The sequence below is a fragment of the Colobus angolensis genome, unplaced genomic scaffold (assembly GCF_000951035.1).
Source record: "Colobus angolensis palliatus isolate OR3802 unplaced genomic scaffold, Cang.pa_1.0 Scaffold141, whole genome shotgun sequence".
NCBI classification, from domain to species: domain Eukaryota; kingdom Metazoa; phylum Chordata; class Mammalia; order Primates; family Cercopithecidae; genus Colobus; species Colobus angolensis.
In genome coordinates this window covers 586,572-613,180 of record NW_012114500.1, presented here as the reverse complement: position 1 = coordinate 613,180, position 26,609 = coordinate 586,572, and the positions used below count along the sequence as shown (strand labels likewise).

The 26,609-nt window shown below is 37.3% G+C and overlaps 1 protein-coding gene across 1 annotated transcript in view; it reads left to right on the top strand.

Moving 5' to 3' along the window:
• DBT (dihydrolipoamide branched chain transacylase E2) overlaps nt 1–26,609 on the top strand; it is a 63,089-nt gene that overhangs the window by 19,278 nt on the left and 17,202 nt on the right. The window contains exons 3-8 of the mRNA XM_011935176.1: nt 2,174–2,249; nt 6,778–6,959; nt 19,153–19,274; nt 21,713–21,929; nt 22,933–23,099; nt 25,895–25,972. Of these exons, the coding sequence (XP_011790566.1) occupies nt 2,174–2,249; nt 6,778–6,959; nt 19,153–19,274; nt 21,713–21,929; nt 22,933–23,099; nt 25,895–25,972 (842 nt within the window). The remainder of the gene's footprint in view (nt 1–2,173; nt 2,250–6,777; nt 6,960–19,152; nt 19,275–21,712; nt 21,930–22,932; nt 23,100–25,894; nt 25,973–26,609) is intronic.

Genomic DNA, 26,609 nt, shown 5'->3' with positions numbered 1-26,609 from the left:
CACTGCACTCTAATCTGGGCAACAGAGTGAGACCCTGTCTCTAAAAAAATAATAAATTAATAAATTCTATACTTCTGCTTATTACCTGAAGTAGCCTCCTGCTTCCCCTGCCTTGTTTTGCCTCTGCCACCCATTCCCTGACCCCTTCTACCATACTCCTGCCAGAGACTTTTTTTTTCTAAAATTATAGACCTAAAATTGCAGATCTGATATTATAAATAGGATTCCATATCAGTTAATTATTGCTGAATAACAAACAATCCCACAACTTAGTGGCTTAAAGCAACATGGACTGATCATTTCTCAGGATTCCATGGGTTGGCTGGGTGATTTCCTTGCTGGTTGTGCCTGGGCTCCCTAATATGGCTGTATTTGACTAGAGGATCATCTGGGCTGGAAGATCCATGATGGACAATTCATGCTGGGTTTCAGAAGGGGCACCTCATTTCTCCTTTTCCTGATGTCTCATCCTCCAGTAGACTAGATCAACTTCCTTCCATGAGGATTTTAGGGCAGTATTCCAAAAGGGAGAAGGGAGAAGCTGTGTGGACTTTTGAGGCCTAGGCTCATGAACCTGCACACTTCACTTCTGTTATATTCTATTTGTCAAAGCAAGTCACAGCCCAGCACAGATTTAAGAACTGGTAAAATAGACTCTGCCTCCTGATGGGAACAGCTGTAAAGAATTTATGACCATGTTAACTTATCACTGGGTCCTGATCACCTTTAGGAAGAAGTTCAAATATTTTAGCATGGTGCACAAAGTCTTTTAAATCTGGGCTGATTTCTTGCCACATACTGTATCTTTGGCTATAGAGAACTATTTGTTCCTTAACCTTGCCATAAACCATCACATTTTCATGCTCTTGCTGTTCCTTGCATATTGCTTTGTATAGAGGTGCCATAGTGTATTTTCTTGTTTTTGTGTTACTTAGATGGATTTCCAGTTCTTCATTATGACCCTATAGTAACCATTTTTTAGCAAGTGGAATTACTTATGGAATCAAGAATGTTGATTAAAAAAAAATTTTTTTTTAAATGCTTTCGATTCTTAATGCTAAACCATTCAGAAAGTTGCCAGGTTATACTCCAATTAGCAAGCTGTGAGAGGACCCAACTTGCTAGAGAGGAAGTAAGAGGTACCTAATACCTCCATAACCAAAATGTATTTTTTAGTTTTTATTACTAATTTAACTCCTCATATTTAAGAAAATTTTACAACCCTGATTAATTTGTTATATGTTTTATAAGCAAATATGGTTAACAGCAGTCTAAAGATACAGGAGCATTCCTGAATAGGTTCAGAGCCATTTGTTAACCTGGAAAAGTGGGAGGGTCCATACATGCTTTCAAATGACCAGAAATACTTTTCTCTTTTGAGAATAATTACTATACAGTATCATTGGCATCTAAGTATTACAAAGAGGGTATAGAAGCTGGGTGTGGTGGGTGGTCCCAGCTTCCTCAGGAGATGGAGGGAGGAGGATTGCTTGAGCCCAGGAGTTTGAAGCTGTAGTATGCATTTATGCACCTGTGAGTGTCTACTGTACTCCAGCCTGGGGAACATAGTGAGACTCTATCTCTAAAAAAGGAGGGATGGGTAGAAATTTGAAAAGGGGTAAAAAATGGAAAGAGGAAAGAGACGACTTAGGGATAAGTTGGCAGAACATAAGTTTGGACAAACAAGTTTCCATCAGGTTTGCTAGATATAGAACTGCCTGATTTTTAGCCATTAAGAATGAGATGGAATAGTTATATAAATTCAAAAGAAATCTGTTCATGTTACTATAGTTTCATAACTTAAAACAAGGATATCTAGCTGGGTCTCTCTTTGTATATCTTTGTTCTATTTTCTATTCATTATATTGTTTCAAAATTTAATTAATTTGTTAGTGGGGCCTTTTATAGCCCTATAACAGACCATTTTGGAAGTTGGAAAATGTAAGTTCTGTGGCAGTACCAGGAGGTCTGTGTTGTAAAATAATTTATTTAAATCTCTGATGGTTATGAATAATGGTTATGCTCTTAAAAATTATAAAATGCTGTTTTTTCTGTCTGTAAGATGGAAGAATTTCTGCCTCTGCCTGAGAACATTCTCTGATTTTAGATGTGAAAGTATATATTAGTAATATGTTACATACTTAATGAGATCCTTTCTCATTTGTCTTTGAAGCTGTCCGTGGACAGGTTGTTCAGTTCAAGCTCTCAGACATTGGAGAAGGGATTAGAGAAGTAACTGTTAAAGAATGGTAAGTGAATCTGAAAAAATCTCTTAAGTAAATTTAAAAATAATTTGAGTAAAAATAACTCTTTTTATTTTTATTTATTTAATGGATAGTTGGAATCTATTTAAATTGAGAAACGTCTTTATAAACACATAATGCATTTTTAAAAGCAATAAGGTAGAATTACCTTGTGTTGATGATACAGTGGTGAAGGAGTTTGTCACACATCAAGGTACTTTATTCAATGTGATTTAAAACTGTCAGGTAGTCTGCGCTCTCTTCACTGTACTGAAAATGACTTTAGTAAGAATGTAAGTATGTTTGACTTACCATTACCTGATACAGTTTACTTGCATGTTTAGAAGAAATGAAAATATTTTACCAAAAATCACGAATCTAAAAATAAATTTTGAAACATTAAAAAATTATCCAGAAAAGGGCCTGAAAGAAACAAAACCCTTTCATCCTCTACCCCATTTCTTTATTTCACCTTCTGGAAAAATAGAAACACCTCTGGGTACCGAACTCAGTTTTAGAGGTTTTTAGAAGTGGCAGTTAAGATGAGAAATAGATTACTTCCCACCTTAGATTTATACCATTAAAGATCCTTTTAAGAATCTGGTTCAACCACCTGAACATTCTTTTCTTGTTATTTACTTATTTTTTACTTCTTTACTTTAAACATTATTTACTTATTATTATTGCTTTGTAAGTTAGAAGAGAATGTAATAACATAAATATACCTACAGTTATGTGTCTGGTGGCATTGTGGGATTATGGAAATAGCAATGGACTTCAAATCATAAGAGTCTGATCTCGAAACTTATTAGCTGTCCTACCTGTGACTCACTTGGTCTCTTAATGTGTCATATGAGGATAACAGTACTTGCTCTGCCAACCTCTGGAGCGTTGAAAGGATCGAAATAATATCATGTATAAGAAATGCATTTGATAATACCTTCTTTTCAAGACCAAGACAGTAGTAAAAAATCTTTATAGTTTTTTTTTTTTTTTTTTTGGTAGAGATGGGGTCTTACTATGTTGACCATGCTGGTCTTGAACTCTTGGCCTCAAGTGATCTTCCCACCTGGGCCTTCCAAAGTGTTGGGATTACAGGCATGGGCCACTGCACCCAGCTTTTTTTGATTGTTTTAAAAAACCATTTCTTAATTTCTACCTCTTGTTCTGTACACCCACATGCTTAGTATAGGGCTTACGGCTCTTAGAAGGGGAAATCATTTTATTCCTAATAAAATTCTTAAAACTCTTTTAATGAGAAACTAATCATTTGATTAGTTTTTCAGAAGTTCTTTAAGAAATATTGAGCTTTCTTGAATTGTTTTTTTTTCCTAACTTAATATTGAAAAAGTAAAGTAGAGGTTCCTCTTCAAAGACGTTCTTCCTCATTTAATTAGGAATAAATAGTAACTTCTCTAAGAAGCAAAATTTATTCAAAGACCTGTGCTAACATTCTTAAGTATCTGCTAGCCGTGATAAAGAAATCGACGTACTTTATGTTCTTAGCTCCTACAATTTAGCCTAAATATTTGCCCTGGCATGCTTATAGTGGCCCAAGCACACATTAGGTCATAGCCTGTTCCTCTTCCTTATTTGAAGGTGTTTTTACCTTTCTCAGCATTCCACAAGTTACTTCCTCCTTCCTTTGTTCTCCTCTACCTTTGCCTCTTTTAAAAAGTTTTAAGTTGCTAGCCAATCAGGACAAATACAGAATGTGAGGTCCGGTTCCAGCCAGTGGAAACCGGACACAGCAGTAGGTTGGATACGTCAGGTTATAAATGACCCTGTCTTCTTTGTTCCGTGTACTCTTGTAGCAAAACTGCTGTTGAATGTACTCTTTCTGCAGGAAGTAAAAATGGCCTTGCTGAGTAAATTAAATTTATGTTCAAGTGCTATTTCTTTATAGCACTGAGGAACAAGCATTTCAAACAATATCCATAAATAATTTAAGGAAAAAATATGTATTGTGTTGCACTTGAAATGCTAAAGGGCAGAATTCTTGTCTAAAATGGAGCCTGAGAATAGAAATTTGAATATGTAAGGAAGCATAATTTAACAGAAAGTAGTGTGGTTTTGGGTAAGGTTAAATAAAACCTCATTTATTCTTAGAATTTGTGAGAGCAAATGTATGGAAAAAGAAAAAAAATACTTAAATTTCACAAATCCTTTGATAAACTTCTAAAACAAGTTTAGATGTTATATGTTCTTTTGTCTTAAAGTCTATTTTGTCTGATAGTATAGCCACTGTAGCTTGCTTGCTTTCTCTTTTTTTTTTTTGAGAGACAGAGTCTTGCTTTGTAGCCCAGGCTGGTCTCAAACTCCTGAGATTACAGGCTAGCCATCACACCTGGCCTTGTGTGACATACCTTTTTCGATCCTTTTACTTTTTACCATTTGTGTTCTTGAATTTAAATTATATTTCTTAGCATATAGTTGGAGCATTTTTTTAGAATCTATTCTGCCAATCTTTGCCTTTTTATTGGAGTATGTAAACTTTTTACTGTATATTTTAAAGTTATTTTCTTTGCGGTTGCCTTGAGGATTACAATTAACATGTTAATTTAAAACACTATAATTTGGATTAGCAGAAACTTAATGGAATACAGACTTTGCTCCAATATAGCTCTATCGCCTCTTCCTTCCTTTTGCTATTTGTCATATGTATTCCTGTTTTCCTTTTTTAGAATTATTATTCCATTAGCCCAGCATGGTGGCACAAGCCTGTAGTGCCAGCTACTTGGGAGGCTGAGGTGAGAGGATGGCTTGAGCCCAGGATGCAGAGGTTGCAGTGAGCCGAGATCGCATCACTGCACTCCAGTCTGGGCAACAGAGCAAGATCCTGTCTCAAAAAACAAAACAAAACAAATAATTATCACTCCATATTGAAAGTATTCCATTTTTAAACATCATAAAGCACATCAACACAGTTTTATAAGTATTGCTTTAATGTGGTTGTCTTGTAAATCAGATAGGATTTTTTTTAAAGTTACAAACAAAAAGTTGCAAATAAAACAAGATACAGATGTGGCCAGGTGTGGTGGCTCATGCCTGTTATCCCAACACTTTGGGAGGCCCAGATGGGAGTACTGCTTGAGGCCAGGAGTTCCAGACTAGCCGGGGCAACATAGCAAGACCCTGTCTCTACCAACAACAACCACCCAGATGCTCCTTGACTTATGATGGGGATAAGTCATAAACCCATCAAAACTAAAATGTCTTAAGTTGAAAATGTTTAGCCTAGCCTACCTTAAACATGCTTGGAACACGTACCTTAGCCCACATTTGGGCAAAGTCATCTAATACAAAGTCTATTTTATAAAGAACCGTTGAATATCTTATGCAGTTTATTGAATACTGAAAGTGAAAAACAGAAGGGTTGTATGGGTGCTCAAATTACTGTTTCTACTGAAGGCATATTGTTTTTATACCATCATAAAGTTGAAAAATTATGAAAGTCAGAGACCATCTGTAGTGCCAGTTTTCCGGGGATTTTGCTTTTTGTGGTGATCCAAACCTAGTATTCCCCTTACAGTGGCTGCGAGGCCGCTGATTTGGCTCCTGCTGTGCTAGGGAAAGGAGGATGGAAATTGGGCAAGTTAAAATACTACAAAACTCAGCCATTTTTCCTGAATACATCCTTCTTAGTTGTTGCAAGCTTTTTTTTCTAATTTCCAAAATTCTGAAAAAATAGATTTTTAACAACTTTTGTCACTCTACTTGTTCATATGGAAGAGCAGATTTTCAGAGGTCTTTAATCCATCATTCTGGAAGTGGAAGTGTGTGCTTTTAAACCTGGTTTCTATGTCATGGGTGCTGTTTTATCATAGGCTGAGGACTGGTTAGGATAGGAAGACAAGAAGCAAGAATGACAACTATCTGTTGCTGGCAAGAAGTCAGAAATAAGTACTAGAGACATTAAGAATGCCATTAGAATCAAAATTAGATGTATTATTTCAGGTTTGGTCCCATTCCTCCTGTTTTGTTGCTAATACTATCTAGAAAAGCCTGTAAAGTATACCTAAAATGATTATGGGGTTAGAAGGACTTTATATAAGAACAGGCTAAGATAATTTTAGAAAGAAAGACTGGGAGAACTCCCATCTAAAATTCACAAAATCACAAAGGATATGTATTGAGGACATCAATTTTTAAACTTGCTTCTGGAAGTATTGGGCATCCCTTAAAGTTTGGAAAAGAGTAATATAAGACAATAGAAGGAAATACCACTTTAAAAATGTATTTTTAGAACTTATTTTTCTAATAAATGGGTCAGACAGAAAACCTGAGAGTTTAATTAAATTTTTGGATTATAGACTATGGATTGCTTGAAATTTTTTTGAGTATTTCTTGCAGATACATTGAAGAAACTCTGGAAGTCATTATAGTCTTCTCGGAAACATTTCTTAGTACACCATCTGAAAGTAAATGCTGGGCTAGATGAATACCGATCTAACTCAGCATGGCATTTACATCCTAAATATGATCTGTACTTATGATTGTTTATGTAAAAGTGTCTCCTTTCTTTCTCTTTTAGGTATGTAAAAGAAGGAGATACAGTGTCTCAGTTTGATAGCATCTGTGAAGTTCAAAGTGATAAAGCTTCTGTTACCATCACTAGTCGTTATGATGGAGTCATTAAAAAACTCTATTATAATCTAGACGATATTGCCTATGTGGGGAAGCCATTAGTAGACATAGAAACGGAAGCTTTAAAAGGTATTGTAAATCTGTTAATCTATTTTACCAAATTGATTATTGGTCTCTTTTTGTCATTGGGTCCCAATTAAAAGTGATCTTTTTTTTTTTCTATTCCCATTTATTTTTGGCTCTTGGGGAAATGTAATCTTTTCAGTGTGAAAAAAGGCAACAAGTTCAACACAAAATAGAAATCTGAATTGAAGGATAAGACAAAACCAAAGGTGGGAGGAAAAAGACAATAGCAAAAGGAAGAGATGAGATGTTGCAAAAAACGTGGAGGATGTCCCATCCTTTCTCCTCTGGGGAATGACTCAAACATTCGGGTGGCGTTATGCACTGTTCCACATAAGTCAGTGATGTTACTACTTTTGGAGGGGTAAGAAGGTTGGGGATGGACTTTTAATAACTTACAGGATTTGAGTTGGAGTTTTAGAAGCCCAAATCAGGAAAATTGAAAAGGTTCTCTGTGAGTCATGATTATCTTTTGACCAGTTGCCATGTTAAAAATATGTACAGTAACACTTCATTTACCTGAACTCCTGCCTTCTGGAGACCTTAGTGTTCAAAGAGGCAACAAGCTCTCTCAGTAATTAAAGATTCAGGCTATAAATACTGGTCACTAAGAACAAAAATTGGAGTATCTAAAGATGAAATCTAATATAATGGATTGCTCTGTTTACCACTGATACAAAAAAAAAAAAAAAGCACTCATGTTGGGGATGGTTATAAACTTTTTCAAGAGAAGTTGAAGAGAAAAGAAGGAAAATTAAAATGAAAGCAAAGATACCAGCATTTAGAAGAAGCAGCAACCATGGGACTTAACAAGTGGTAGATGTCCTGTCAGAAGGTAATTCATCATGAGAATGTTACAGAGGAAAGCTAAAACAGTTGGCAGTCCCAGTGGTAGTAGGCAGCTGACTGGCTAACTCAGAAGTTCCTTACAGCACTGTTGTGGTATACCAAAGTGTTATCATCTAGAAATCAGTTTTGATACTAGGGGCTGCAAGAACAATAGGTTTTGTGACAGAACTCCTAGGCCAGCATTCCCACCTTGGAAGTGCTGAGATAAGATACCTCAGTGTAATTCAGAAGTCTAGAAGGAGTAATTGAATTACAGTGACTGGCTGACACTTAGTTCTGCAGTCTGTAGAACAATAACTAATATTACAATCTTTTTTTTTCCAGAATCACATCGTATAATTTATAAAATTTTTTACATTTATTATTCTGTGAAGTATTCCAGTTTAGCAGATGAAGAAACTAAACCCAACTGGAAAGGTTGGACAGGCTGGGCTCGGTGGCTCACACCTATAATCCCAGCACTTTGGGAGGCCAAGGTGGGTGGATCACAAGGTCAAGAGATCAAGATCATCCTGGCCAACGTGGTGAAACCCTGTCTCTACTAAAAATACAAAAATTAGCCTGGCGTGGTGGTGTGTGCCTGTAGTCCCAGCTACTCGGGAGGCTGAGGCAGGAGAATTGCTTGAACTGGGAGGAGCAGGTTGCAGTGAGCCGAGATCGTGCCACTGCACTCCAGCCTGGTGACAGAGCAAGACTCCATCTCTTAAAAAAAAAAAAAAAGAAAGGTTGGACAATTTGCAAAATAGTTGGTGACAGGACCAAAGTTAGAACTTAGATGTCCTGAGTCCTTGTCCAGAATATTTTCTACTATGACATGTTGCCTCTAAAAGCTAGAATATGATTTATTGAAGGCTTCCTACTACTTTTTATTATTATAAAAGCTGGAGGGGTGCATTGCAGAAAGTTCTAAAATACAGAAAACCAAAACAACAACAAAAATTGTAATGTTCACAAATCACACTCAATACATTCGTGTATATCATTCCAGACATTTTTCTAGGTCATATGTGTACATGTAGGTATTTTTTTAACCAAAATAATATATTGTATATGCTGTAGTCCAATCTGTTTGCTTTGTTCATCTATGTTTTCATGACAGTACATTTCAATTTTATTTTTTTGTTTGTTTGAGACTGAGTCTTGCTCTGTCACCCAGGCTGGAGTACAGTGGTGTGATCTCGGCTCACTGCAACCTCCACCTCCCGGATTCAAGAGACTCTCCCATCTCAGCCTCCTGAGTAACTGGGACTACAGGTGTGCGCCACTGTGCCTGGCTAATACTTGTATTTTTTTATAGAGATGGGGTTTCACCATATTGGCCAGGCTGGTCTTGAACTCCTGGCTGCAAGTGATCTGCTGGCCGCAGCCTCCTAAAGTGCTGGAATTACAGGCATGAGCCACCACGATTGGCCTATTTCCATTTTATATGATCGACAGATCATATGTAGATTTCGTGAATTATCCCCAAAATGTCCTTGATATTTCAATTGATTTTTTTTAACTAGGATCCAATATAGGACTATACATTGTACCTAGTTGTTATATCTCTTAAGTCTCTTTTAGTCTAGTTTATCCTCTTCTACTTTTGTTTCATGACACTGATTTGAAGAGATTGCCTTTGTTTTGCAGAATGTCAGACTTTTTGGATTTGTCTTGTTGCATTGTGGTGTTATTTAACTTGTTCCTCTAGTTCATATATTTCCTTTAAGCCGGAAGTAAGTTTTAAAGGCTGAATTCAGGCTGGGCTCAGTGACTCACACCTGTAATTCCAGCACTCTGGGAGACCAGGGTGGGTGAATCGCTTGAGGTCAGGAGTTTGAGACCAGCCTGGCTGGCCAACATGGTGAAACCCCATGTCTACTAAAAATACAAAAATTAGCCAGGTGTGATGGCACATGCCTGTAATCTCACTTACTCAGAAGGCTGAGACAGGAGAATTGCTTGAACCCTGGAGGCAGAGGTTGTGGTGAGCCAAGATTGCGCCACTGCACTCCAGCCTGGGCAACAGAGCGAGACTATCTCAAAAACAAACAAACAAACAAAAGAAAAAAACAAAAACAAAACAAATAAAATTTAAAAATAAAGGCTGAATTCAAGTTAAATATTTTGGGTGGAACACATCATAGATCATGGTGTGTACTTCATGTTGCTTCACATCAGGATACACTTAACGTCTGATGACTGCCATAGTGATGCTAACTTTAAACACTGAACTAGGATAATGATACCCTTACCCCTCTATTGTAGAATTGTGTTTTCCCCTTTTGAAACCAGAAAATTATGTATGTAGTGTTAGCTTTGACACTAAATAAGTAGGTTCTAATATCGTTTGAGATCCTTCCTAAGTCAATAATTGCTTTAGTGGTTGTAGAATGATGATTTTGAGATTCTGTCATTCCTTTAACATTAGTAGCTGGCATTCTTCTGTCAAGTGGACCTTTCTCCTCTATCAGTGGGGGCTATCTGTGTTGGGGCTATCTGTATGCTAACAGTATGAAATGCAGTTTCTATGAAATACAGTTCTTACTGGAAAGAAAATAAATGCTTAATTCTTTCCCTTTACTGGTTCTCGAAGTAAAGAGTTCCTTTAGTAGTCACTTCAAAGGGTGATACTAATTTTTCCAGCATTCTCAGTGTGTGTTTGAGTGTATTGTCACATGTAGCATAACGATGTTATGGTCAACAACAGACTGCGTATACAACGGTGGTCCCATAAGATGATAACACATCTTTACTGTACTTCTTTTATGTTTACATATGTTTAAATACACAAATATTTACCATTGTGTTACAGTCACCTACAATATCCAGGACAATAACATGCTCCACAGGTTTGTGACCTGGGAGCAATGGGCTATTTCATATAGCCTAGGTGTGTAGGAGGCTACACCATCTAGAGATTTGTGTAAGTGCACACTCAAGTTTGGATAATTGTGAAATCACCTAGCAATGCATTTCTCAGAACATACTCCCATCATTAAGCAATGCATGACTGTGTTTCAACTGATTTCATGTGTTTAATCGATTACAGTCATTATTCTTCTGGATGCTCAAACCCATTCTAGTGGTGACCCCTTCAAGCTGGCTCCTATGTGTTCTATTAACACGGTCCTGTTAACTTTTAAAAGCTTCCTTGCTTTTGGCACAAAAGATGTTCTGGGATTCACCTCATACTTTTCCCACCCACACCTGGAATCATTCATTTCTTCAGGGGCTCTTGTTCCTTTAAGTATTAGTATAGAATGAGTAAGAGGCTATAATGTGGGCGTTAGGGGTGCTTCGTATTACTTTGATTCTAAATTTCTTTTGAAAGACATTATTGGCTAGGCACAGTGGCTCATGCCAGTAATCCTAACATTTCGGGAGGCTAAGGTGGGAGGATCACTTGAGCCCAGGAGTTTGAGACCAGCCTGGGTAACATAACAAGACCTCATCTCTACAAAAAATAAAAAAATTAGCCAGGTGTGGTGGCATGCACCTGTGGTCCCAGCTACTTGGGAGGCTGAGGTGAGAGGATCACTTGAGCCCAGGAGGTAGAGGCTGCAGTGAGCTATGATCACACCACTGCACTCTAGCCTGGGTGACAGCAGGACCCTGTCTCAAAAAAAAAAAAAAAAAAAAGCCATGCTTTTGTGATTTAGAGAAGTTTAAAGAAAAACAAAACAAAAAATTCACCTTTAGAATTACCTGAAATAAACACAGATTTTTTTTTTTTTTGGATTCAGATTTAGAAAGGAAAGAGTGTTTCATTCTTGGCATAAACTGAGACAAGTAACGATGCTGAACAGTACTATGGATGTCATGAAATTAGAATGCCCAAGCTGGAAACCAGATTAGATAACGATTTAAGCCATCTAAAAAAGCAAGTTATTTATATGAACAAGTAAACAGTTGGAGTGTGTTATTTATTTTGTTTTGTTTTCTGACACGGGGTCTTGCTCTGTTGTACAAGCTAGAGTGCAGTAGCATGATCATAGCTCATTACAGCCTTGAATTCCTGGGCACAAGCAGTCCTTGCACCTTAGCTTCCTGAGTAGTTAGGACTCCATCATGCCCAGCTAATTGGCCTTTTGATTTTTTTTTCTTTTTTTTTGAGATGAAGTCTCACTCTGTCTCCCAGGCTGGAGTGCAGTGGCACGATCTCAGCTCACTGCAACCTCTGCCTCCTGGGTTCAAGCGATTTGCTTGCCTCAGCTACCCTAGAAGCTGAGATTACAGGCATGTGCCACTACGCCTGGCTAATTTTTGTGTTTTTAGTAGAGATGAGGTTTCACCATGTTGGCCAGGCTGGTCGTGAACTGGGCTCAAGTGATCTGCCTGCCTCCGCCTCCCAAATTGCTGGGATTACAGGCATGAGCCACCACACCTGGTACTGGTTTTGTTTTTAGTTTGTTTTGACATCTCAAGTAAGATCCAACTTAATAAGTCTGGGGATAGCAAATTATAAAATCACAGTACATTTTATGGGGGCCCTGTTTTTTATCTGGATACTTTTTTTCACAAAAATTAATATTCTCTATAACATGATAAATCTTTTATGCTGAGTGAAAGAAGCCAGACCCCACCCCTCAAAAGAAAACATGCTATATGATTCCATGTACATAAAATTTTAGAAAATCCAAACTAATCTGTAATGACAGAAAACCATTGAGTGGTTGCCTGGTGATAGAGTATGGAGGGTAGGAAGGGTTGGGAAGGAGGGATTACCAAGGAGTACAAGGAAACTTATGGAAGTGATAGACATGTTCATTATCTTGATTATGGTGATGTTTTATGAGTATATACATATTTCAAAGCTTATCGGATTTTATTTTTTTTTGTTTTTGTTTGTTTTGTTTTTTGTTTTCTTTTTTGAGACAGAGTCTTACTCTGTCGCCAGGCTGGAGTGCAGTGGCATGATATCGGCTCACTGCAACCTCCGACTCCCTGGTTTAAGTGAATCTCCTGCCTCAGCCTGCCGAGTAGCTAGGATTACAGGCAAGTGCACACCACCACACCCAACTAATTTTTGTATTTTTAGTAGAGACAGGGTTTCACCATGTTGGCCAGGATGGTCTCGATCTCCTGACCTTGTGATCCGCCTGCCTTGGCCTCCCAAAGTGCTGGGATTACAGGCGTGAGCTACCGCGCCCAGCCTCAGACTTTATATTTTTGTATGTGTGGTTTATTGTGTGTCAGCTGTATCTCAGTAAAGCTTAGAACAAAATTAATGGCATTGGATAGGTTATGTTTACAGTAGAAATTATCTGACAGTATTCTACATAAACAACTGATAATTTGCTAACCATTCTATTTCATTTGCCATTCATAATATGTTCTAAACAATTATCTTGCATGCTAGTTTTATTTCACATTTGTACCTTTTTGCTTTTACATTTGGACTTGCTTTTTATATTTTTATTGTAAGAATAAACTATGAAGCATCAGCCCATGTATCAAATAAGCAGGCCTATAGAACATTACATTCAGTTTAATGAGAGAAATTTATATATGCTTATTTTAATTGTGGAAATGAGAAAGATTTCTAAATATTTTATGTATATTTTCTTAAGCAAGAATTTGTAGCAATATTGAATTTATGTTTTTCCTGTCTTAATGCTAGTAAAACCAATTATATAAAAAACTAACAAAAGACTTCTAGAAGTATAAATTATATTATTAACATTTTACAGGTAGAAAATTATTGTAGCATAGAGCCATGAAGGGTAGAAGAGATCAGGACTAGACATCTTAATAGTAGTATTGGAAATTAAGTCCTATCTTGTAATGCTAATTATATTCTATAGTACTGTCTAGTAACATAGTCGTAGTCTAGTCATAGACTAGTCATAGACTAGTAACATAGTCGTAGTCTGCTTCTCAAAGCTGGAGGGTCATGATAATTTTCGGGAGGGAAACTGCATTTGTGACCTCCAAGTCCTATCTATGAGTGCTTTGACTATAGACAGGCCTCTACTTAAAAACAGTTTATTGGACTCACTTATGCCAACTTGTATCTGTGACATATAAGAAGGTATATATTATTTTAAAAATTACTTAATTTTTTAAATCCAGTTACTTAATTTTTTTTTTTTTAGTTACTTAACATTATCACCATTATATCAAAGCTATTCCATGTTTCAGTGCCTTGTCGACTGTAAACTTGGTTTAGACCATGTGTAGTCACTCATGCCTGTAGTTCCAGCATTAGGAGGATCATTTGAAGCCAGGAGTTTGAGACTAACCTGGGCAACACAGCGAAACCTCATCTCTACAAAAATTAGCCAAGTGTGGTGGAGCACACCTGTAGTCCCAGCTATGCAGGAGGCTGAGGTGGGAGGATCACTTGAGCCCAGGAGTTTGAGGCTGCATTGAGCTATGATTGTGCCACTGCATTCCAGCCAAGGGACAGAGCAAGACCCAGTTTCTTAAAAAAACACACACAAAACAAGCAAAAAAATTAGATGGGCATGGTAGTACACCCCTGTAGTCCTGGCTACTCAGAGGAAACCCTGTCTCAAAACCAAAACAAAACTAAAACCAACTCAGTTTAAATTGTGTTACCTCGAGTTGTCTTTACAGATGATGTGGTGACAGATGCTTTCTCTACCCTCTATTTATTTAATACAGTAACATGATTCCTCACTTTTCTTTTTTGTTGAGAGGGAGTCTCGCTCTGTCACCCAGGCTGGAGTGCAGTGGCCGGATCTCAGCTCACTGCAAGCTCCGCCTCCCGGGTTTACGTCATTCTCCTGCCTCAGCCTCCCAAGTAGCTGGGACTACAGGCACCCGCCAACTCGCCCGGCTAGTTTTTTGTATTTTTTTAGTAGAGATGGGGTTTCACTGTGTTAGCCAGGATGGTCTTGATCTCCTGACCTTGTGATCCGCCCGTCTCGGCCTCCCAAAGTGCTAGGATTACAGGCTTGAGCCACCGCGCCCGGCCGATTCCTCACTTTTCTAAACAACTAAAACACTTTGTACCAAAACTTTTCAAAAACTTTTTTTTCAGAGAAATCACTAATTTTTTTAAAAACTTCATATATGTTACTTCTTAAAGTGAGGATATTGAGTAAGCCTTTTTGATTATGCAAAGACATGTTATGAACATTCACCGTTGTACCATAAACAATACAAATCCGCATTTGATTTTTAGTTTTTCAGCCTGTTTAGATTGTCCTTGTGCCAGGTCATCACCCACTTTCCTAACTTTCTGAGAAGACATATAACCAAGTTTGTTAAGAAGTATTTGCTAACAAAGGCAAATAGGAGCTGAGTAAGAGTCTAAATACCTTTCCGTGGGTCAAGTGCACAGTTTTAATGCTGAGGCTGTGTGGCACCTATTTTAGGTACTCTGGGCCATGAAGCCGTGTTAAGATGAAGTTGCCAGGATGCTCCACAACCAGATAAGTGGAGAGTTACTATACCTAATTGAGAGGTACCATGGGGCAGTGAAAGGAGGAGAAAGAGGGATGTGAGCTTTAGGGGAATACTTTATAAAACTGATATTATTCTGCCATTATATTGCATTTACCCCTTAACATCAACATCTCATTTAACAAGTATAATATCTGCTTTTGACACATGGACCATTGAGACTCAGAGGTTAAATAACCTGCTTGTGATTACATAGCTACTAAGTGGTGGAGCTAGGATTTGACCTCAGCTCTGTTTAATGTGAAAGCCCATGCTCCTAACCACTTTGTTACACTGATAATTTAGTTCAGAGAGGATGGATAGCTGCTTCATTTTGCATCTAGAGCAATGGGACTTTCTAACACTGTACATACGCATATTTACAAAATTCTGCTGCAGCAACACAGTTTAGTTTATAAATACATAGATTTTATAATATTGAAATGTTTACCAGGATTAATATAAAATGTTTTAAAGAAAAGCTCTTTGACATAAAACCATTCCAAGAATGTAGTATATCATCTAACTAAATTACATTCAGTAACATAAATTGCATGGTTCAATGCTAGGCATAGTAGGTGCTCTTGGTAACTGTAACTGTTCATTTTGTACAGCCTATTGTAGATTAAATTGATTGAATTCACTGTTGTAATAATTTGAAGTGAAAAAGAAGATGCAATGAAATCTCTTCAGTTTGGTTGTCCTTAATTTTCAATTTATAAACATTTGGAAGAAAGGTGAAGAAAGGTCTTCCAAACACACTTGAATACTTGAGTATTCCACAGCATTTTTCTTAAAAGAATTTCTCCTAGCTGAGTGAATTAATTGGATCACTTAATGTTGTTCTTAGAAATACCTAAGAATATTGCAGTTTCACAGTTTTACTTTTATCAATTCATATTATTATTTTATTTAGTTAACCTGAAATAATGTGTTTTTTTTTATAAATTTGCTTTCTACGAGGAATTACCTTAACACTAAATTGACAGGCTTCATAAGAAAAAGTGCTTACTTACCAGAGTTCGTCTGCTTTTTCTTAAAAATTAGTTAAAGCTTTAACTGTACTCTAATTCCCTAACTGAAGATCAATCATCAAAGGCTACAATCTCACATATTAGACTGTAATGCTAGAAACACGAAAGTCATATCAATTGGGGAGACTTGTGAAATTCAAGTTTGGTCAACTTCATCCCCCTTAGAGTCCGTTTCTACATTGGTAATGAGAAATCTGTCCTGCATACTCATAACATTTTTGTAATCAGAGGAGAAAATATGTGTAAAAACACTGAAGGAGGACAAGGCAGAAGGATCGCTTGAAGCCAGGAGTTCAAGACCAGCCTGGGCAATGTAGTGAAACACTGTCTGTATTTTTATTTTTTTAAAAAAAGCAAAAAATAAAACACTTTGAAGATTATTTAAAGTGCTGTGTAGTAAGGTGGTATTTTATTACTTGGTTAAGAGACAGCGTTCTTCCAACAACTATATGACTATTAGAAGTAATATATGAGTGACTTCTCACAAGTAAGTTTGTCACTCATATTTACACCCAACTTACTCTAAAAGGGTAGTACTTTGTAGTTAATAATCACAAAATGTTTTCCAGAAAGGTGAGTAGCAATAAATTACTTGGTCTTTTGGAAATAATGTAATAATTTTTGTATATGATATATTTGGATATTTATACCTTGCCTTCAGCAAATATGCATTATCCAAGTTAGCATTGGAGTTCCTACCATATTGGGGTTCCTATCGTTGAATCCCCTGATTTTCCTTTGGATCTTGGTTCCTCATGCTAATCTTTCTTACTTATTTCTCCAATGACTTTAACAGATGTGGAGAATATACAAGGATTCTGAAAATTCAACAAAATTATACCTTGAACTATAGGAGTTGTATTCTAGCTACTTGGACCAGAAAGAAAATTTACTAGGTCCGTGAACTAATGGAAACAGCACAGACTGAGTCAGCCTCAGGACTGAATTCAGCAGTTAGATTTATTAGGTGTCTGACCTTGAGCCAATCCGTTCAGTCAAACCTCACTTTTTAAAATATCTGTAAAATGGGGTTAATAACACCTATCTTAAACAGTTGGAATGAACAGTAAATTAAGATACTGCATATGCAGCACAGTATTTAACACATAATAGGTGCTCAATACAAGTTTTGGGGTTTTTTTCTCTTCCCTTCCTCACCTTTAGGAGAATTTCTTTGTAGCTCCACTGGGCCAATTCATAGACTAGTAAAGAGGAATGAATAGACTGTCTTATTACAGTTGTAGTAGTAGAAGATTTTTATTTACCTAGAAATGAATGTCAAAACTGTCAAAGCAAATTCAGTTGTCTGTTCATTTTCAGAAGTTCTGTCAGTCTTTAATCTACCAATTCAGATTCTGCTATACATATACATCACTGATTTCCTAACAGCAGAATTTGACAATTAAATGCTCTCAAAAACATTTTTCTTTTGCTTGCAGAAATATATGCTAGTAGCCTGAGATGGTTTTTCTAATTACAAGAATCCAGAACTAGAGAATAAAACAACCAAATTAGCATTAGCCATAGCAGTTCTTTTTTCTTTTCCTTTTTTTTTTTTCTTTTTGAGGCAGCCTTGCTTTGTCACCCAGGCTGGAGTGCAGTTGTGCGATCATGACTCATTGCAGCCTTGACTTTTTGGGCCCAAGTGATCCTCCCACTTCAGCCTCCTGAGTAGCTGGGAATACAGGCACACCCCACCACACCTGGCTAATTTTTAAATTTTTTATATAGAGAGGGTCTCCCTATGTTGCCCTGGCTGATCTCGAACTCCTGGCCTCAAGCAATTCTCCTGCCTTTACCTCCCAAAGTGTTGGGATTACATGTGTGAGCAACCATGCCCAGCCACCATGCATTTCTTAAACTAGTCAAAGTAGAGCAAGCTTTTAAATACTATATCATCTCAGGAAAGTGTTTAAGATTGTCAAAGATTTTATGATTCTTGTCTGGTGCGGATTTTTTTGAGACTGGGTCTCACTTTTTCATCCAACCTAGAGTGCAGAGGTGCCAACATGGCTCACTGCAGGCTTGACTTCCTGGGCTTAAGTGATTCTCCCTCCTCAGCTTCCTGTGTAGCTGGGACCACAGATGTGTGCTGTCGTACCCAGCTAATTTTTAACATTTACTTGTAGAGACAGGGAGTCTCACTTTATTGCCCAGACTGGTCTTAAACTCCTAGGCTTAAGTAAGTGATCCACCCACCTTGGCCTGCTAGAGTATTGGGATTACAGGCATGAGCCATTGTGCCCAGCCCATTCTTTCATGTAATTTATCTTACATTTGATCCTTATTCCATGCTGTTTATAAATATAAATGAGAATTTTATTAGAAAAATATTTAAAATACAGTTTTTTTTTTTTGAGACAGGGTCTCACTGTCATCCAGGCTGGAGTGCAGTGATGCAAGCTCACTGCAGCCTTGACCTCCTGGGCTCAAGCATTCCTCCCACCTTGGTCTCTCAAGTAGCTGGGACCACAGGCGTGTGCCACCAAGCTCAGCTAATTTTTACATTTTTTGTACAGATGGGGTCTCCTTATGTTGCCACAGCTAGTCTTGAATGCCTGGGCTCAGGTGATCTGCCTGCCTTGACCTCCCAAATTGCTGGGATTGCAGGCATGAGCCACTGCACCTAGCCACAACACATTTTAAAATTTCTTGAGGAAAACTCTCTTTTTTTAACTTGTAGCTGCTATATTATTTCAACAGGAGTGACATATCCACCAGATACTAATAATTAAAAAGTACCAGGTACCAGCACACACACACCCCCACTCAACCCATACCATTAGGATAGTTGTGTTTTCCTGTTCTGAAGTAGTTCAACTTTTATACATTTAGATGATAACTTTAATTTATTTAGATATTATAGGCCACTAAGATTTAAAAAAAAAAAATTCAACTGAAGTTAAGTTTTACCTTGTTACCAGATTCAGAAGAAGATGTTGTTGAAACTCCTGCAGTGTCCCATGATGAACATACACACCAAGAGATAAAGGGCCGGAAAACACTGGCAACTCCTGCAGTTCGCCGTCTGGCAATGGAAAACAATGTAAGTTCTCTTAATATTTAAGTCTGAGATTGTATAGAAAGTGTACATTTGTACCTCTGAAAAATTAGCCAACTATCCCATGATGAAATGGCTCAGTGAAATTAAGGAAACATGAAAATATTTGCTACTGAAAAATCATAGTTGCATAAAAATACATGGGAGAAAAGAGAAGTTGTAAACTTATTACTTACTGTCAATTGAGCAGTGTGATTTTATTATTCTTTCTTGGAGCCTAATAACAGTAAGAGCTACCATTTATTGAGCACTTGTAAATACCAGGTCTTAGGTCAGGTATTCTAGAGGCACAGCACCAGATAGGAATTTGAAGGAGGGAAAACCTGTAAAGGGAATGAAGGAGGCAGGATAAGAAAGGGAAGAGAAGGGAAATTGGCCAGACATGGTTATGATATCAAACACCTAGCCTGTCCCAAAGCTTGCCATGGTCCTAAGGAAAAAAAGAAAGACTCTGGCCTGATCTGAGGGTGAAGGGGAGAACACCAGAATTACTGCTTTGAGGCAAGGAGGCCCGCCTTTTGTATTTCCTCTGCCAGTCATTGACTGAATGGAAGGTGGAATGCCAGGCAGGGTGGCTCCCTGGCACTGGGATAGGTATTTACATATTCTCATTTAACCCTGTAAGATAAGGAGCTGTTTTAAGACTTGGAGGGTTTAAGTAACTAGTCTAAGGTCACACAGCTAACACAGCAACAGAGCCAGGATTCGAAAGTGAGTCTATATCACTCCAAAACCTGTGCTCTTAGACGTTACATACAGCCTCAACAATCATTGCCCCATTATTTGAGCACATATGTGCCAGACACTATAGACACATTATCTGTAATCCTCACAAGGACCCTGCAGGAAGGTTGATTAACTTATCTGAAACCAAGTAAACTGAACTAGGGATTTGAACACAAATCTTTCTGGTTCTGAAGCCTGAATACTTTCCACTGTGCCCCACAATGAGACTTTTTATTTGTCTCTTTTTGAGAAAAGTAAGGTTGCTGTGGGAAAAAAATAAAAGTTTATGTTTTGTGAAATATGTAATAGAGTCATTAAAATGTTCATATTCTTTCAGCCAGTTATCCTGCCATGGGGGAACAATCCCCAGAAAATCATCTAGGATACATTCTTCCTTGTATTTTATATAGCCAAAAATTAGAAGATGCATACATGTTCAAAGTCAAATTATGTTATGTATCCTTGATGAAATTTTATGTAACCCTTAAATGTGTTTAAGTATGAAGACCATTTGGCATAGCAGAAAATAGATATAGTAACATGGAACACTAGGTTATTAAGGGCATCCAATGAAATAATGATTTAACATATTGCTTTGAAATCTATGAAGCATTTTAATAATTTTTTTCTTAATAATATAGAAAGGAATATATAGAAGAAATGTATGATCTCGCTTTCCTAAAACCCTCCCTAAAGATGTGGATAGGATACTTGGGTAGAATGCTTGTGTGATTACTAAAAATTAAATATTGGATTTAGTTATCAGAAATCATCTTTTTTCTTTCAGTTTACATATTTATGAATTGAGTTTGTTTAAAATTAAGAACCAGTGGCATTTGCGGTTGTTTGTAACTGCCTAAAAATTATTTGTTTAAATTTTCATAGTCCATTTGTTACACACTTAGTGTTTGTCTGAGTAAAGTCCTTTATTATTTTAGTCATCCTTAGAGAGGCATTAATACAAATGAAATGGGGCCTATTCCTAAGAAATTAATACATACTATATGTGAGGAGATCATTCCAAGCTCTTATGTTTGTTTGTATTTAAATAGAATTAAATGTTTTGTACTGATATTTCCAAAGCAACTACTAGAAAAATAACATTTGAGAGAGCTTTTGTATTATGATCATCTAAGCTGTTACGTTTTTAACTGATAGCCAACGTCAGAAACATTAGTCTAAATTTGGTAGAGCATTTAGTTTCTCTTAAATTCTCAGCTCTCCCTCTTCTTATGTAGTCCCCAAGAATAGAAAAGGTTGAGTAAGAATTATGCAAGAGATTTTAAAATACTTGAGTATAGAAATGTAAGTTTTCAGCTGGGCAAAGTGGCTCACGCCTGTAATTCCAGCACATTTGGGAGGCTGAGTTGAGAAGATGGCTTGAGGCTAGGAGTTCAAGACCAGCCAGGGCAACAGAGTGAGACCCTGTCTCTACAAAATTTTTTTTTAAAAAGTAAGTTTTCATAAATAGCTTTAGATTATATATAATATAGATACCTGTTGGTTACCACATGCACATGTGAACAGTGTATACAAAGTAATAAATGATTACTTAAGTAGAAAATGAAAAGGTTATTTCTTTTTACTAATTTATTGGACAGATATATTTTACCATCAACTGATCAAATTCCATTTTGAAACTTTAATGATATTTTTAAGTAGTTGTATTTTTGGCATTAAAATATATCATTTTTTAGATTAAGCTGAGTGAAGTTGTTGGCTCAGGAAAAGAGGGGAGAATACTTAAAGAAGATATCCTCAACTATTTGGAAAAGCAGACAGGAGCTATATTACCTCCTTCACCAAAAGCTGAAATTATGCCACCTCCACCAAAGCCAAAAGACATGACTATTCCTATACCAGTATCAAAACCTCCAGTATTCACAGGCAAAGACAAAACAGAACCCATAAAAGGTAATGATAATAATAACAATAATATAAGGCAATAGTTCATTTATTTTGGGGGAAGCTACCTCAGTAAATGTATATAATATGGTGTTTTCAAGTCTTACTGAAGGGGAAGTTCAACTTCAGTCAGCATATAATTTATTTTTTATTTTTTTTTGTTTTTGAGATGGATTTTTGCTCTTGTTTCCCAGACTGGAGTGCAGTAGCATGATCTCGGCTCACTGCAGCCTCCACCTCTCAGGTTCAAGCAATTCTCCTGCATCAGCCTCCTGAGTATCTGGGATTACAGGTGCATGCCACCATGCTCAGCTAATTTTTTGTATTTTTAGTAGAAACAGGGTTTCATCATGTTGGCCGGGCTGGTCTCAAACTCCTGACCTCAGGTGATCCACCCTCCTCGGACTCCCAAAGTGCAGGCATTACAGGCATGAGCCACTCACCATGCCTGGCCATAATTTTTAAATGATGAAATAACAGCTTTTCCGGGAAACACTTCCAATTTATGTGTACCATTAACTTCTGAAGAGGAATACATTAGCAGATTTCTTGAAGTATGAACTTGTATACTGATAATTGCTCTGTTTGAAGACACACAGGATGTTTTAAACATTCACTGTTTGTAGTTAGCTTTCAAAATAACTAGTTCTGATTTGTTATTTATAAACTCTTGGAATGATTAACTTCCAGAAGAGTGGCTTTGCAGGAAAGCTGTTAGGGAAATACATGGCTTGCATTCTTTTGAATTTTTTATATAACACAGCATTTAAAGCAGTTACCTGCTGCTATGTTATTGCATTTGCCACTGAATGTCATGATGCAGTCAATGTTCCAGCTTTGAAATTAGTGACTTTCAATGTAAGGTAACGTAATGAATAGAGTAGTAAGAGGAAGGGTTTAACAGAGAGTAAAGGACATTAGAGAACCTTCCATTTTAGTTTCTTTAAAAAAAAAAAAAGGATGAAGAAATTTAAGAATTTAAATAAATGAATAACAATTGAATGCTTTTCAGGCTTTCAAAAAGCAATGGTCAAGACTATGTCTGCAGCCCTGAAGATACCTCATTTTGGTTATTGTGATGAGGTTGACCTTACTGAACTGGTTAAGCTCCGAGAAGAATTAAAACCCATTGCTTTTGCTCGTGGAATTAAACTCTCCTTTATGCCTTTCTTCTTAAAGGTGAGATTTCATTCATTTCAAACAAAGCTTGAGTAGGATATTTATTTGTTTGTTTGTTTTTTTGAGACAGAGTTTTGCTCTTGTCAACCAGGCTGGAGTGCAATGGCGCAAACTCGGCTCACTGCAACCTCCGCCTCCCGGGTTCAAATAATTCTCTTGCCTCAGCCTCCCGAGTAGCTGGGAATACAGGCACCTGCCACCATGCCTGGCTAATTTTGTATTTTTAGTAGAGACTTGGTTTCACCATGTAGGTCAGGCTGGTCTCAAACTCCTGACCTCAGGTGATCCACACCCACCTCGGACTCCCAAAGTGCTGGAATTCCAGGCATGAGCCACCGCATCCGGCCCCCCAAGTAGGACATTTAAATTTTGCTTTGCCAACATGCAATGTGTTGACTGTGGCCTTGAATAAAAATATTACTTTTCACAACATCAAATAGTTAGAAAATGTGCCATTTCTTTGTTTAATAGGAAATTATAAAATTGAAATGTCTATATCATATTTTTAGCCACTTATCTTTGAGCTAGGCAGAGACAATTCTGCCAGTTAAGTAAAGCCTTTAATCCTAAAAGGATCACTCCAGCCAAGTCCTGGTTTGAACTAAAATGAGACTTGATATTAATTTTGCAATATCGCTGACATATATTTAATATTTATTTAACAAACTTATATTGAGGCTCCTGGGAATCATTTCTAGTGCTAAGCCTTGGGACCAGTATAAAATAGAGTAAGATCATCAGCTGACCTTGAGCAGCTTACAGTCTAGCTCACATTAGTGACTGTGCAGCAGCTACCATGTGCCAGGCTCCATACTAAGCATGCTGTATACATTATCTCTTAATTCTCAAGTAACCTTGACATGTAAATATTACTGTCCCCACTTTCCATTTAAGGAAATTGGGGCTCAGAGAGGTTGAGAAACTTGTAAAGGACTTATAGCTAACAGGTGGAGAAGCTCTTTCAGATTCTGGTCTGTTCTACTCTGAAGGACATACTGATGTCTCTAATGCGAGCATGTTCAGTCCTTTCTCTACACTGCACCAAGACTGGTCTTCTGTAAATCAAATTATTGTAATATTCTCTGATTCTTTTCAGTGGTTCCCTTTCATTGCCTTTAGGATAATTTCCATACTCCTTAGTGTGGCATACAAATGTGTTGTAAGTCTCTGCTGCCTGCCTCTCCGTTCTTATCTCACTCCCTAATATGAAGCTACCCATAATTGCTAAAATACACAATTCCACTCGAAGTGCCCCTTCTTCTCCATCAAACACCTGCAAATAAATCCCAAATTGTGGTCAGGTACAGACTCCTTCTGTGGCTGTCACTATTTGAATTAAATACTCTTGTTTCCCACTGTTACTTATCTCAGTGCATTGTGAGTGCTTACTCAGTTTTCTCTTCACTTACTCACTTATTGGGCTTTGAGCCTCATGAGGCAGAAACTGTTCTCCTTTATTTCCCCCCCCTTTTTTTTTCTAAGAAAGGGTTCTCTCAAGGCAGGCAGATTGCTTGAGCTCAGGAGTTCAAGAACAGCTTGGGCAGAATGGTGAAACCCCATCTCTACAAAAAATACAAAAGTTACCTGGGCATGGTGGCACACACCTGTAGTCCCAGCTACTCGGGAGGCTAAGGCAGGAGGATCACTCAAACCAAAGAGGTTGAGGCTACAGTGAGCTGAGATCATGCCACTGCACTCCAGCCTGGGTGACAAAGCAAGACCCTGTCTCAAAAACAAACAAGAAAAAAACTTCCAAATCATAAAAATTAAGGAACTCATAGCAGTTCTTCATAGCAGTTCTTTTCATTGTATTTTTCTTCAGTTGATCTACTCTCTTTACCTGTCCTAACTAAACTAATGACTATGAAATGTCTCTATATATTTAAACTTTTTTCTTAACTCTCTAGTTCAAGAATTTGATTTTTTTCCATCAAGACCCCTGATGCACTGAGAAAAATAACACAATGCATGTAAAGAACTTTAACAGGGACCAGAAAAGGGCAGTGGGGAAGGGAAGTCTTTTTAAGAATGATCTTAAGCATTTTTATTTCGCTATCTTTTAAATTTAATACAATGCATGACCACCACATGTAAGGTATGAAACTTGATTATTAGATCCCGAATGGGCAGGGGAGCAGATATCAAGAACATTTGGATACAGTTAGGGAAATCTGCATATGGACAGGAGAGAAATGGTAGTAAGTGACAAAAGGAAAAAAGAAAGGGAGAAGGTGGCAGAGAGGGAAAATGTAAATGCTATTCAGTGAGACTTGAGCTGTAAAGTAAATGTTCAGGCCATCTCTGCCCTTCAGCTGGCCAAGGACACCAAGTAGCAAATTGGCATCTAATGGTCAGTGCGCTTTGAAATCCTCATTAGGGGTTCTTTCCACACAGGGAAATAGCTTACCTGCTTTTTTGTGTTTTGATTCCTAGTTTTGAACCACAGGTTTACTTCTCATGGAAATCTTAAGATTCAACATGTCAGTGAGGAAATCACCTAGAATTTAGACATTTTCTTTGGAACTTCGGCTGGTCTGCATCATTATTTTGAAAATCTCCTTGATGTTTACAAGCTACCTGACTATCTTTTATTCTTTAATGATTAGGGTGACCTAGTTCTACATTGCTTGAAGGTAACATTGGCAGTAATGTGACTAGGTACATGTAGACTTGAAATTAATAAACTCAGCATAAATAAGAGTTCTCTCTCTCTCTCCTTTTATACCTCTTATTTCAAATTCCCTATCCCTTCTGAGTTAAAAGTGCTAAAATTGCATTCTTTTTCTGTTAAACAGGCTGTTTCCTTGGGATTACTACAGTTTCCTATCCTTAATGCTTCTGTGGATGAAAACTGCCAGAATATAACATATAAGGTTGGCTACGCAGAGTGAAAATGTTATTATTATTAATAGAAGATAGGGCAAATGTGCTTGTAGGTTAGAGAGACTTCTATTGTACTTTAAATAGTGATTTTTTTAGACTAGAATTAAAGGTATGGGGTAAAACATTAAACTTAAGTCTAATTCTTTGTTGTTTTTGTGTTTAATAACACTGTTTAGATATGGAGATTCTTAAAACCATTTTTAAGCTTTTTTTTTGTTTTCTGCTTAAAATAATGGAAATATAGCTGTATGGCAGATTATGTTACCCACTCTACTTACCCTCTCAAAAAGAAGCAGCTCTTTCACAATTGAATTCCTGGAATTTTAATATTTTTTTATTATTATTATTATTATTATTATTGGCAGAGTCTCACTCTGCACCAGTTTGGAGTGCAGTGTTATGATCGTGGCTCACTGCAACCTCGACCTCTCAGGCCCAAGCAATCCTTCTGCCCCACCCTCCTGTGTAGCTGGGACTATAGGCATGTGCCACTATGCCCAACTAATTTTTAAATTTTTTGTGGAGACGTGGTCTCATTATGTTGCCCAGGCTGGTGTTGAACTTCTGGTCTCAAGCAATCCTCCTGCCTCAGCCTCCCAAAGTGCTGGGATTGCAGGCATGAACCAC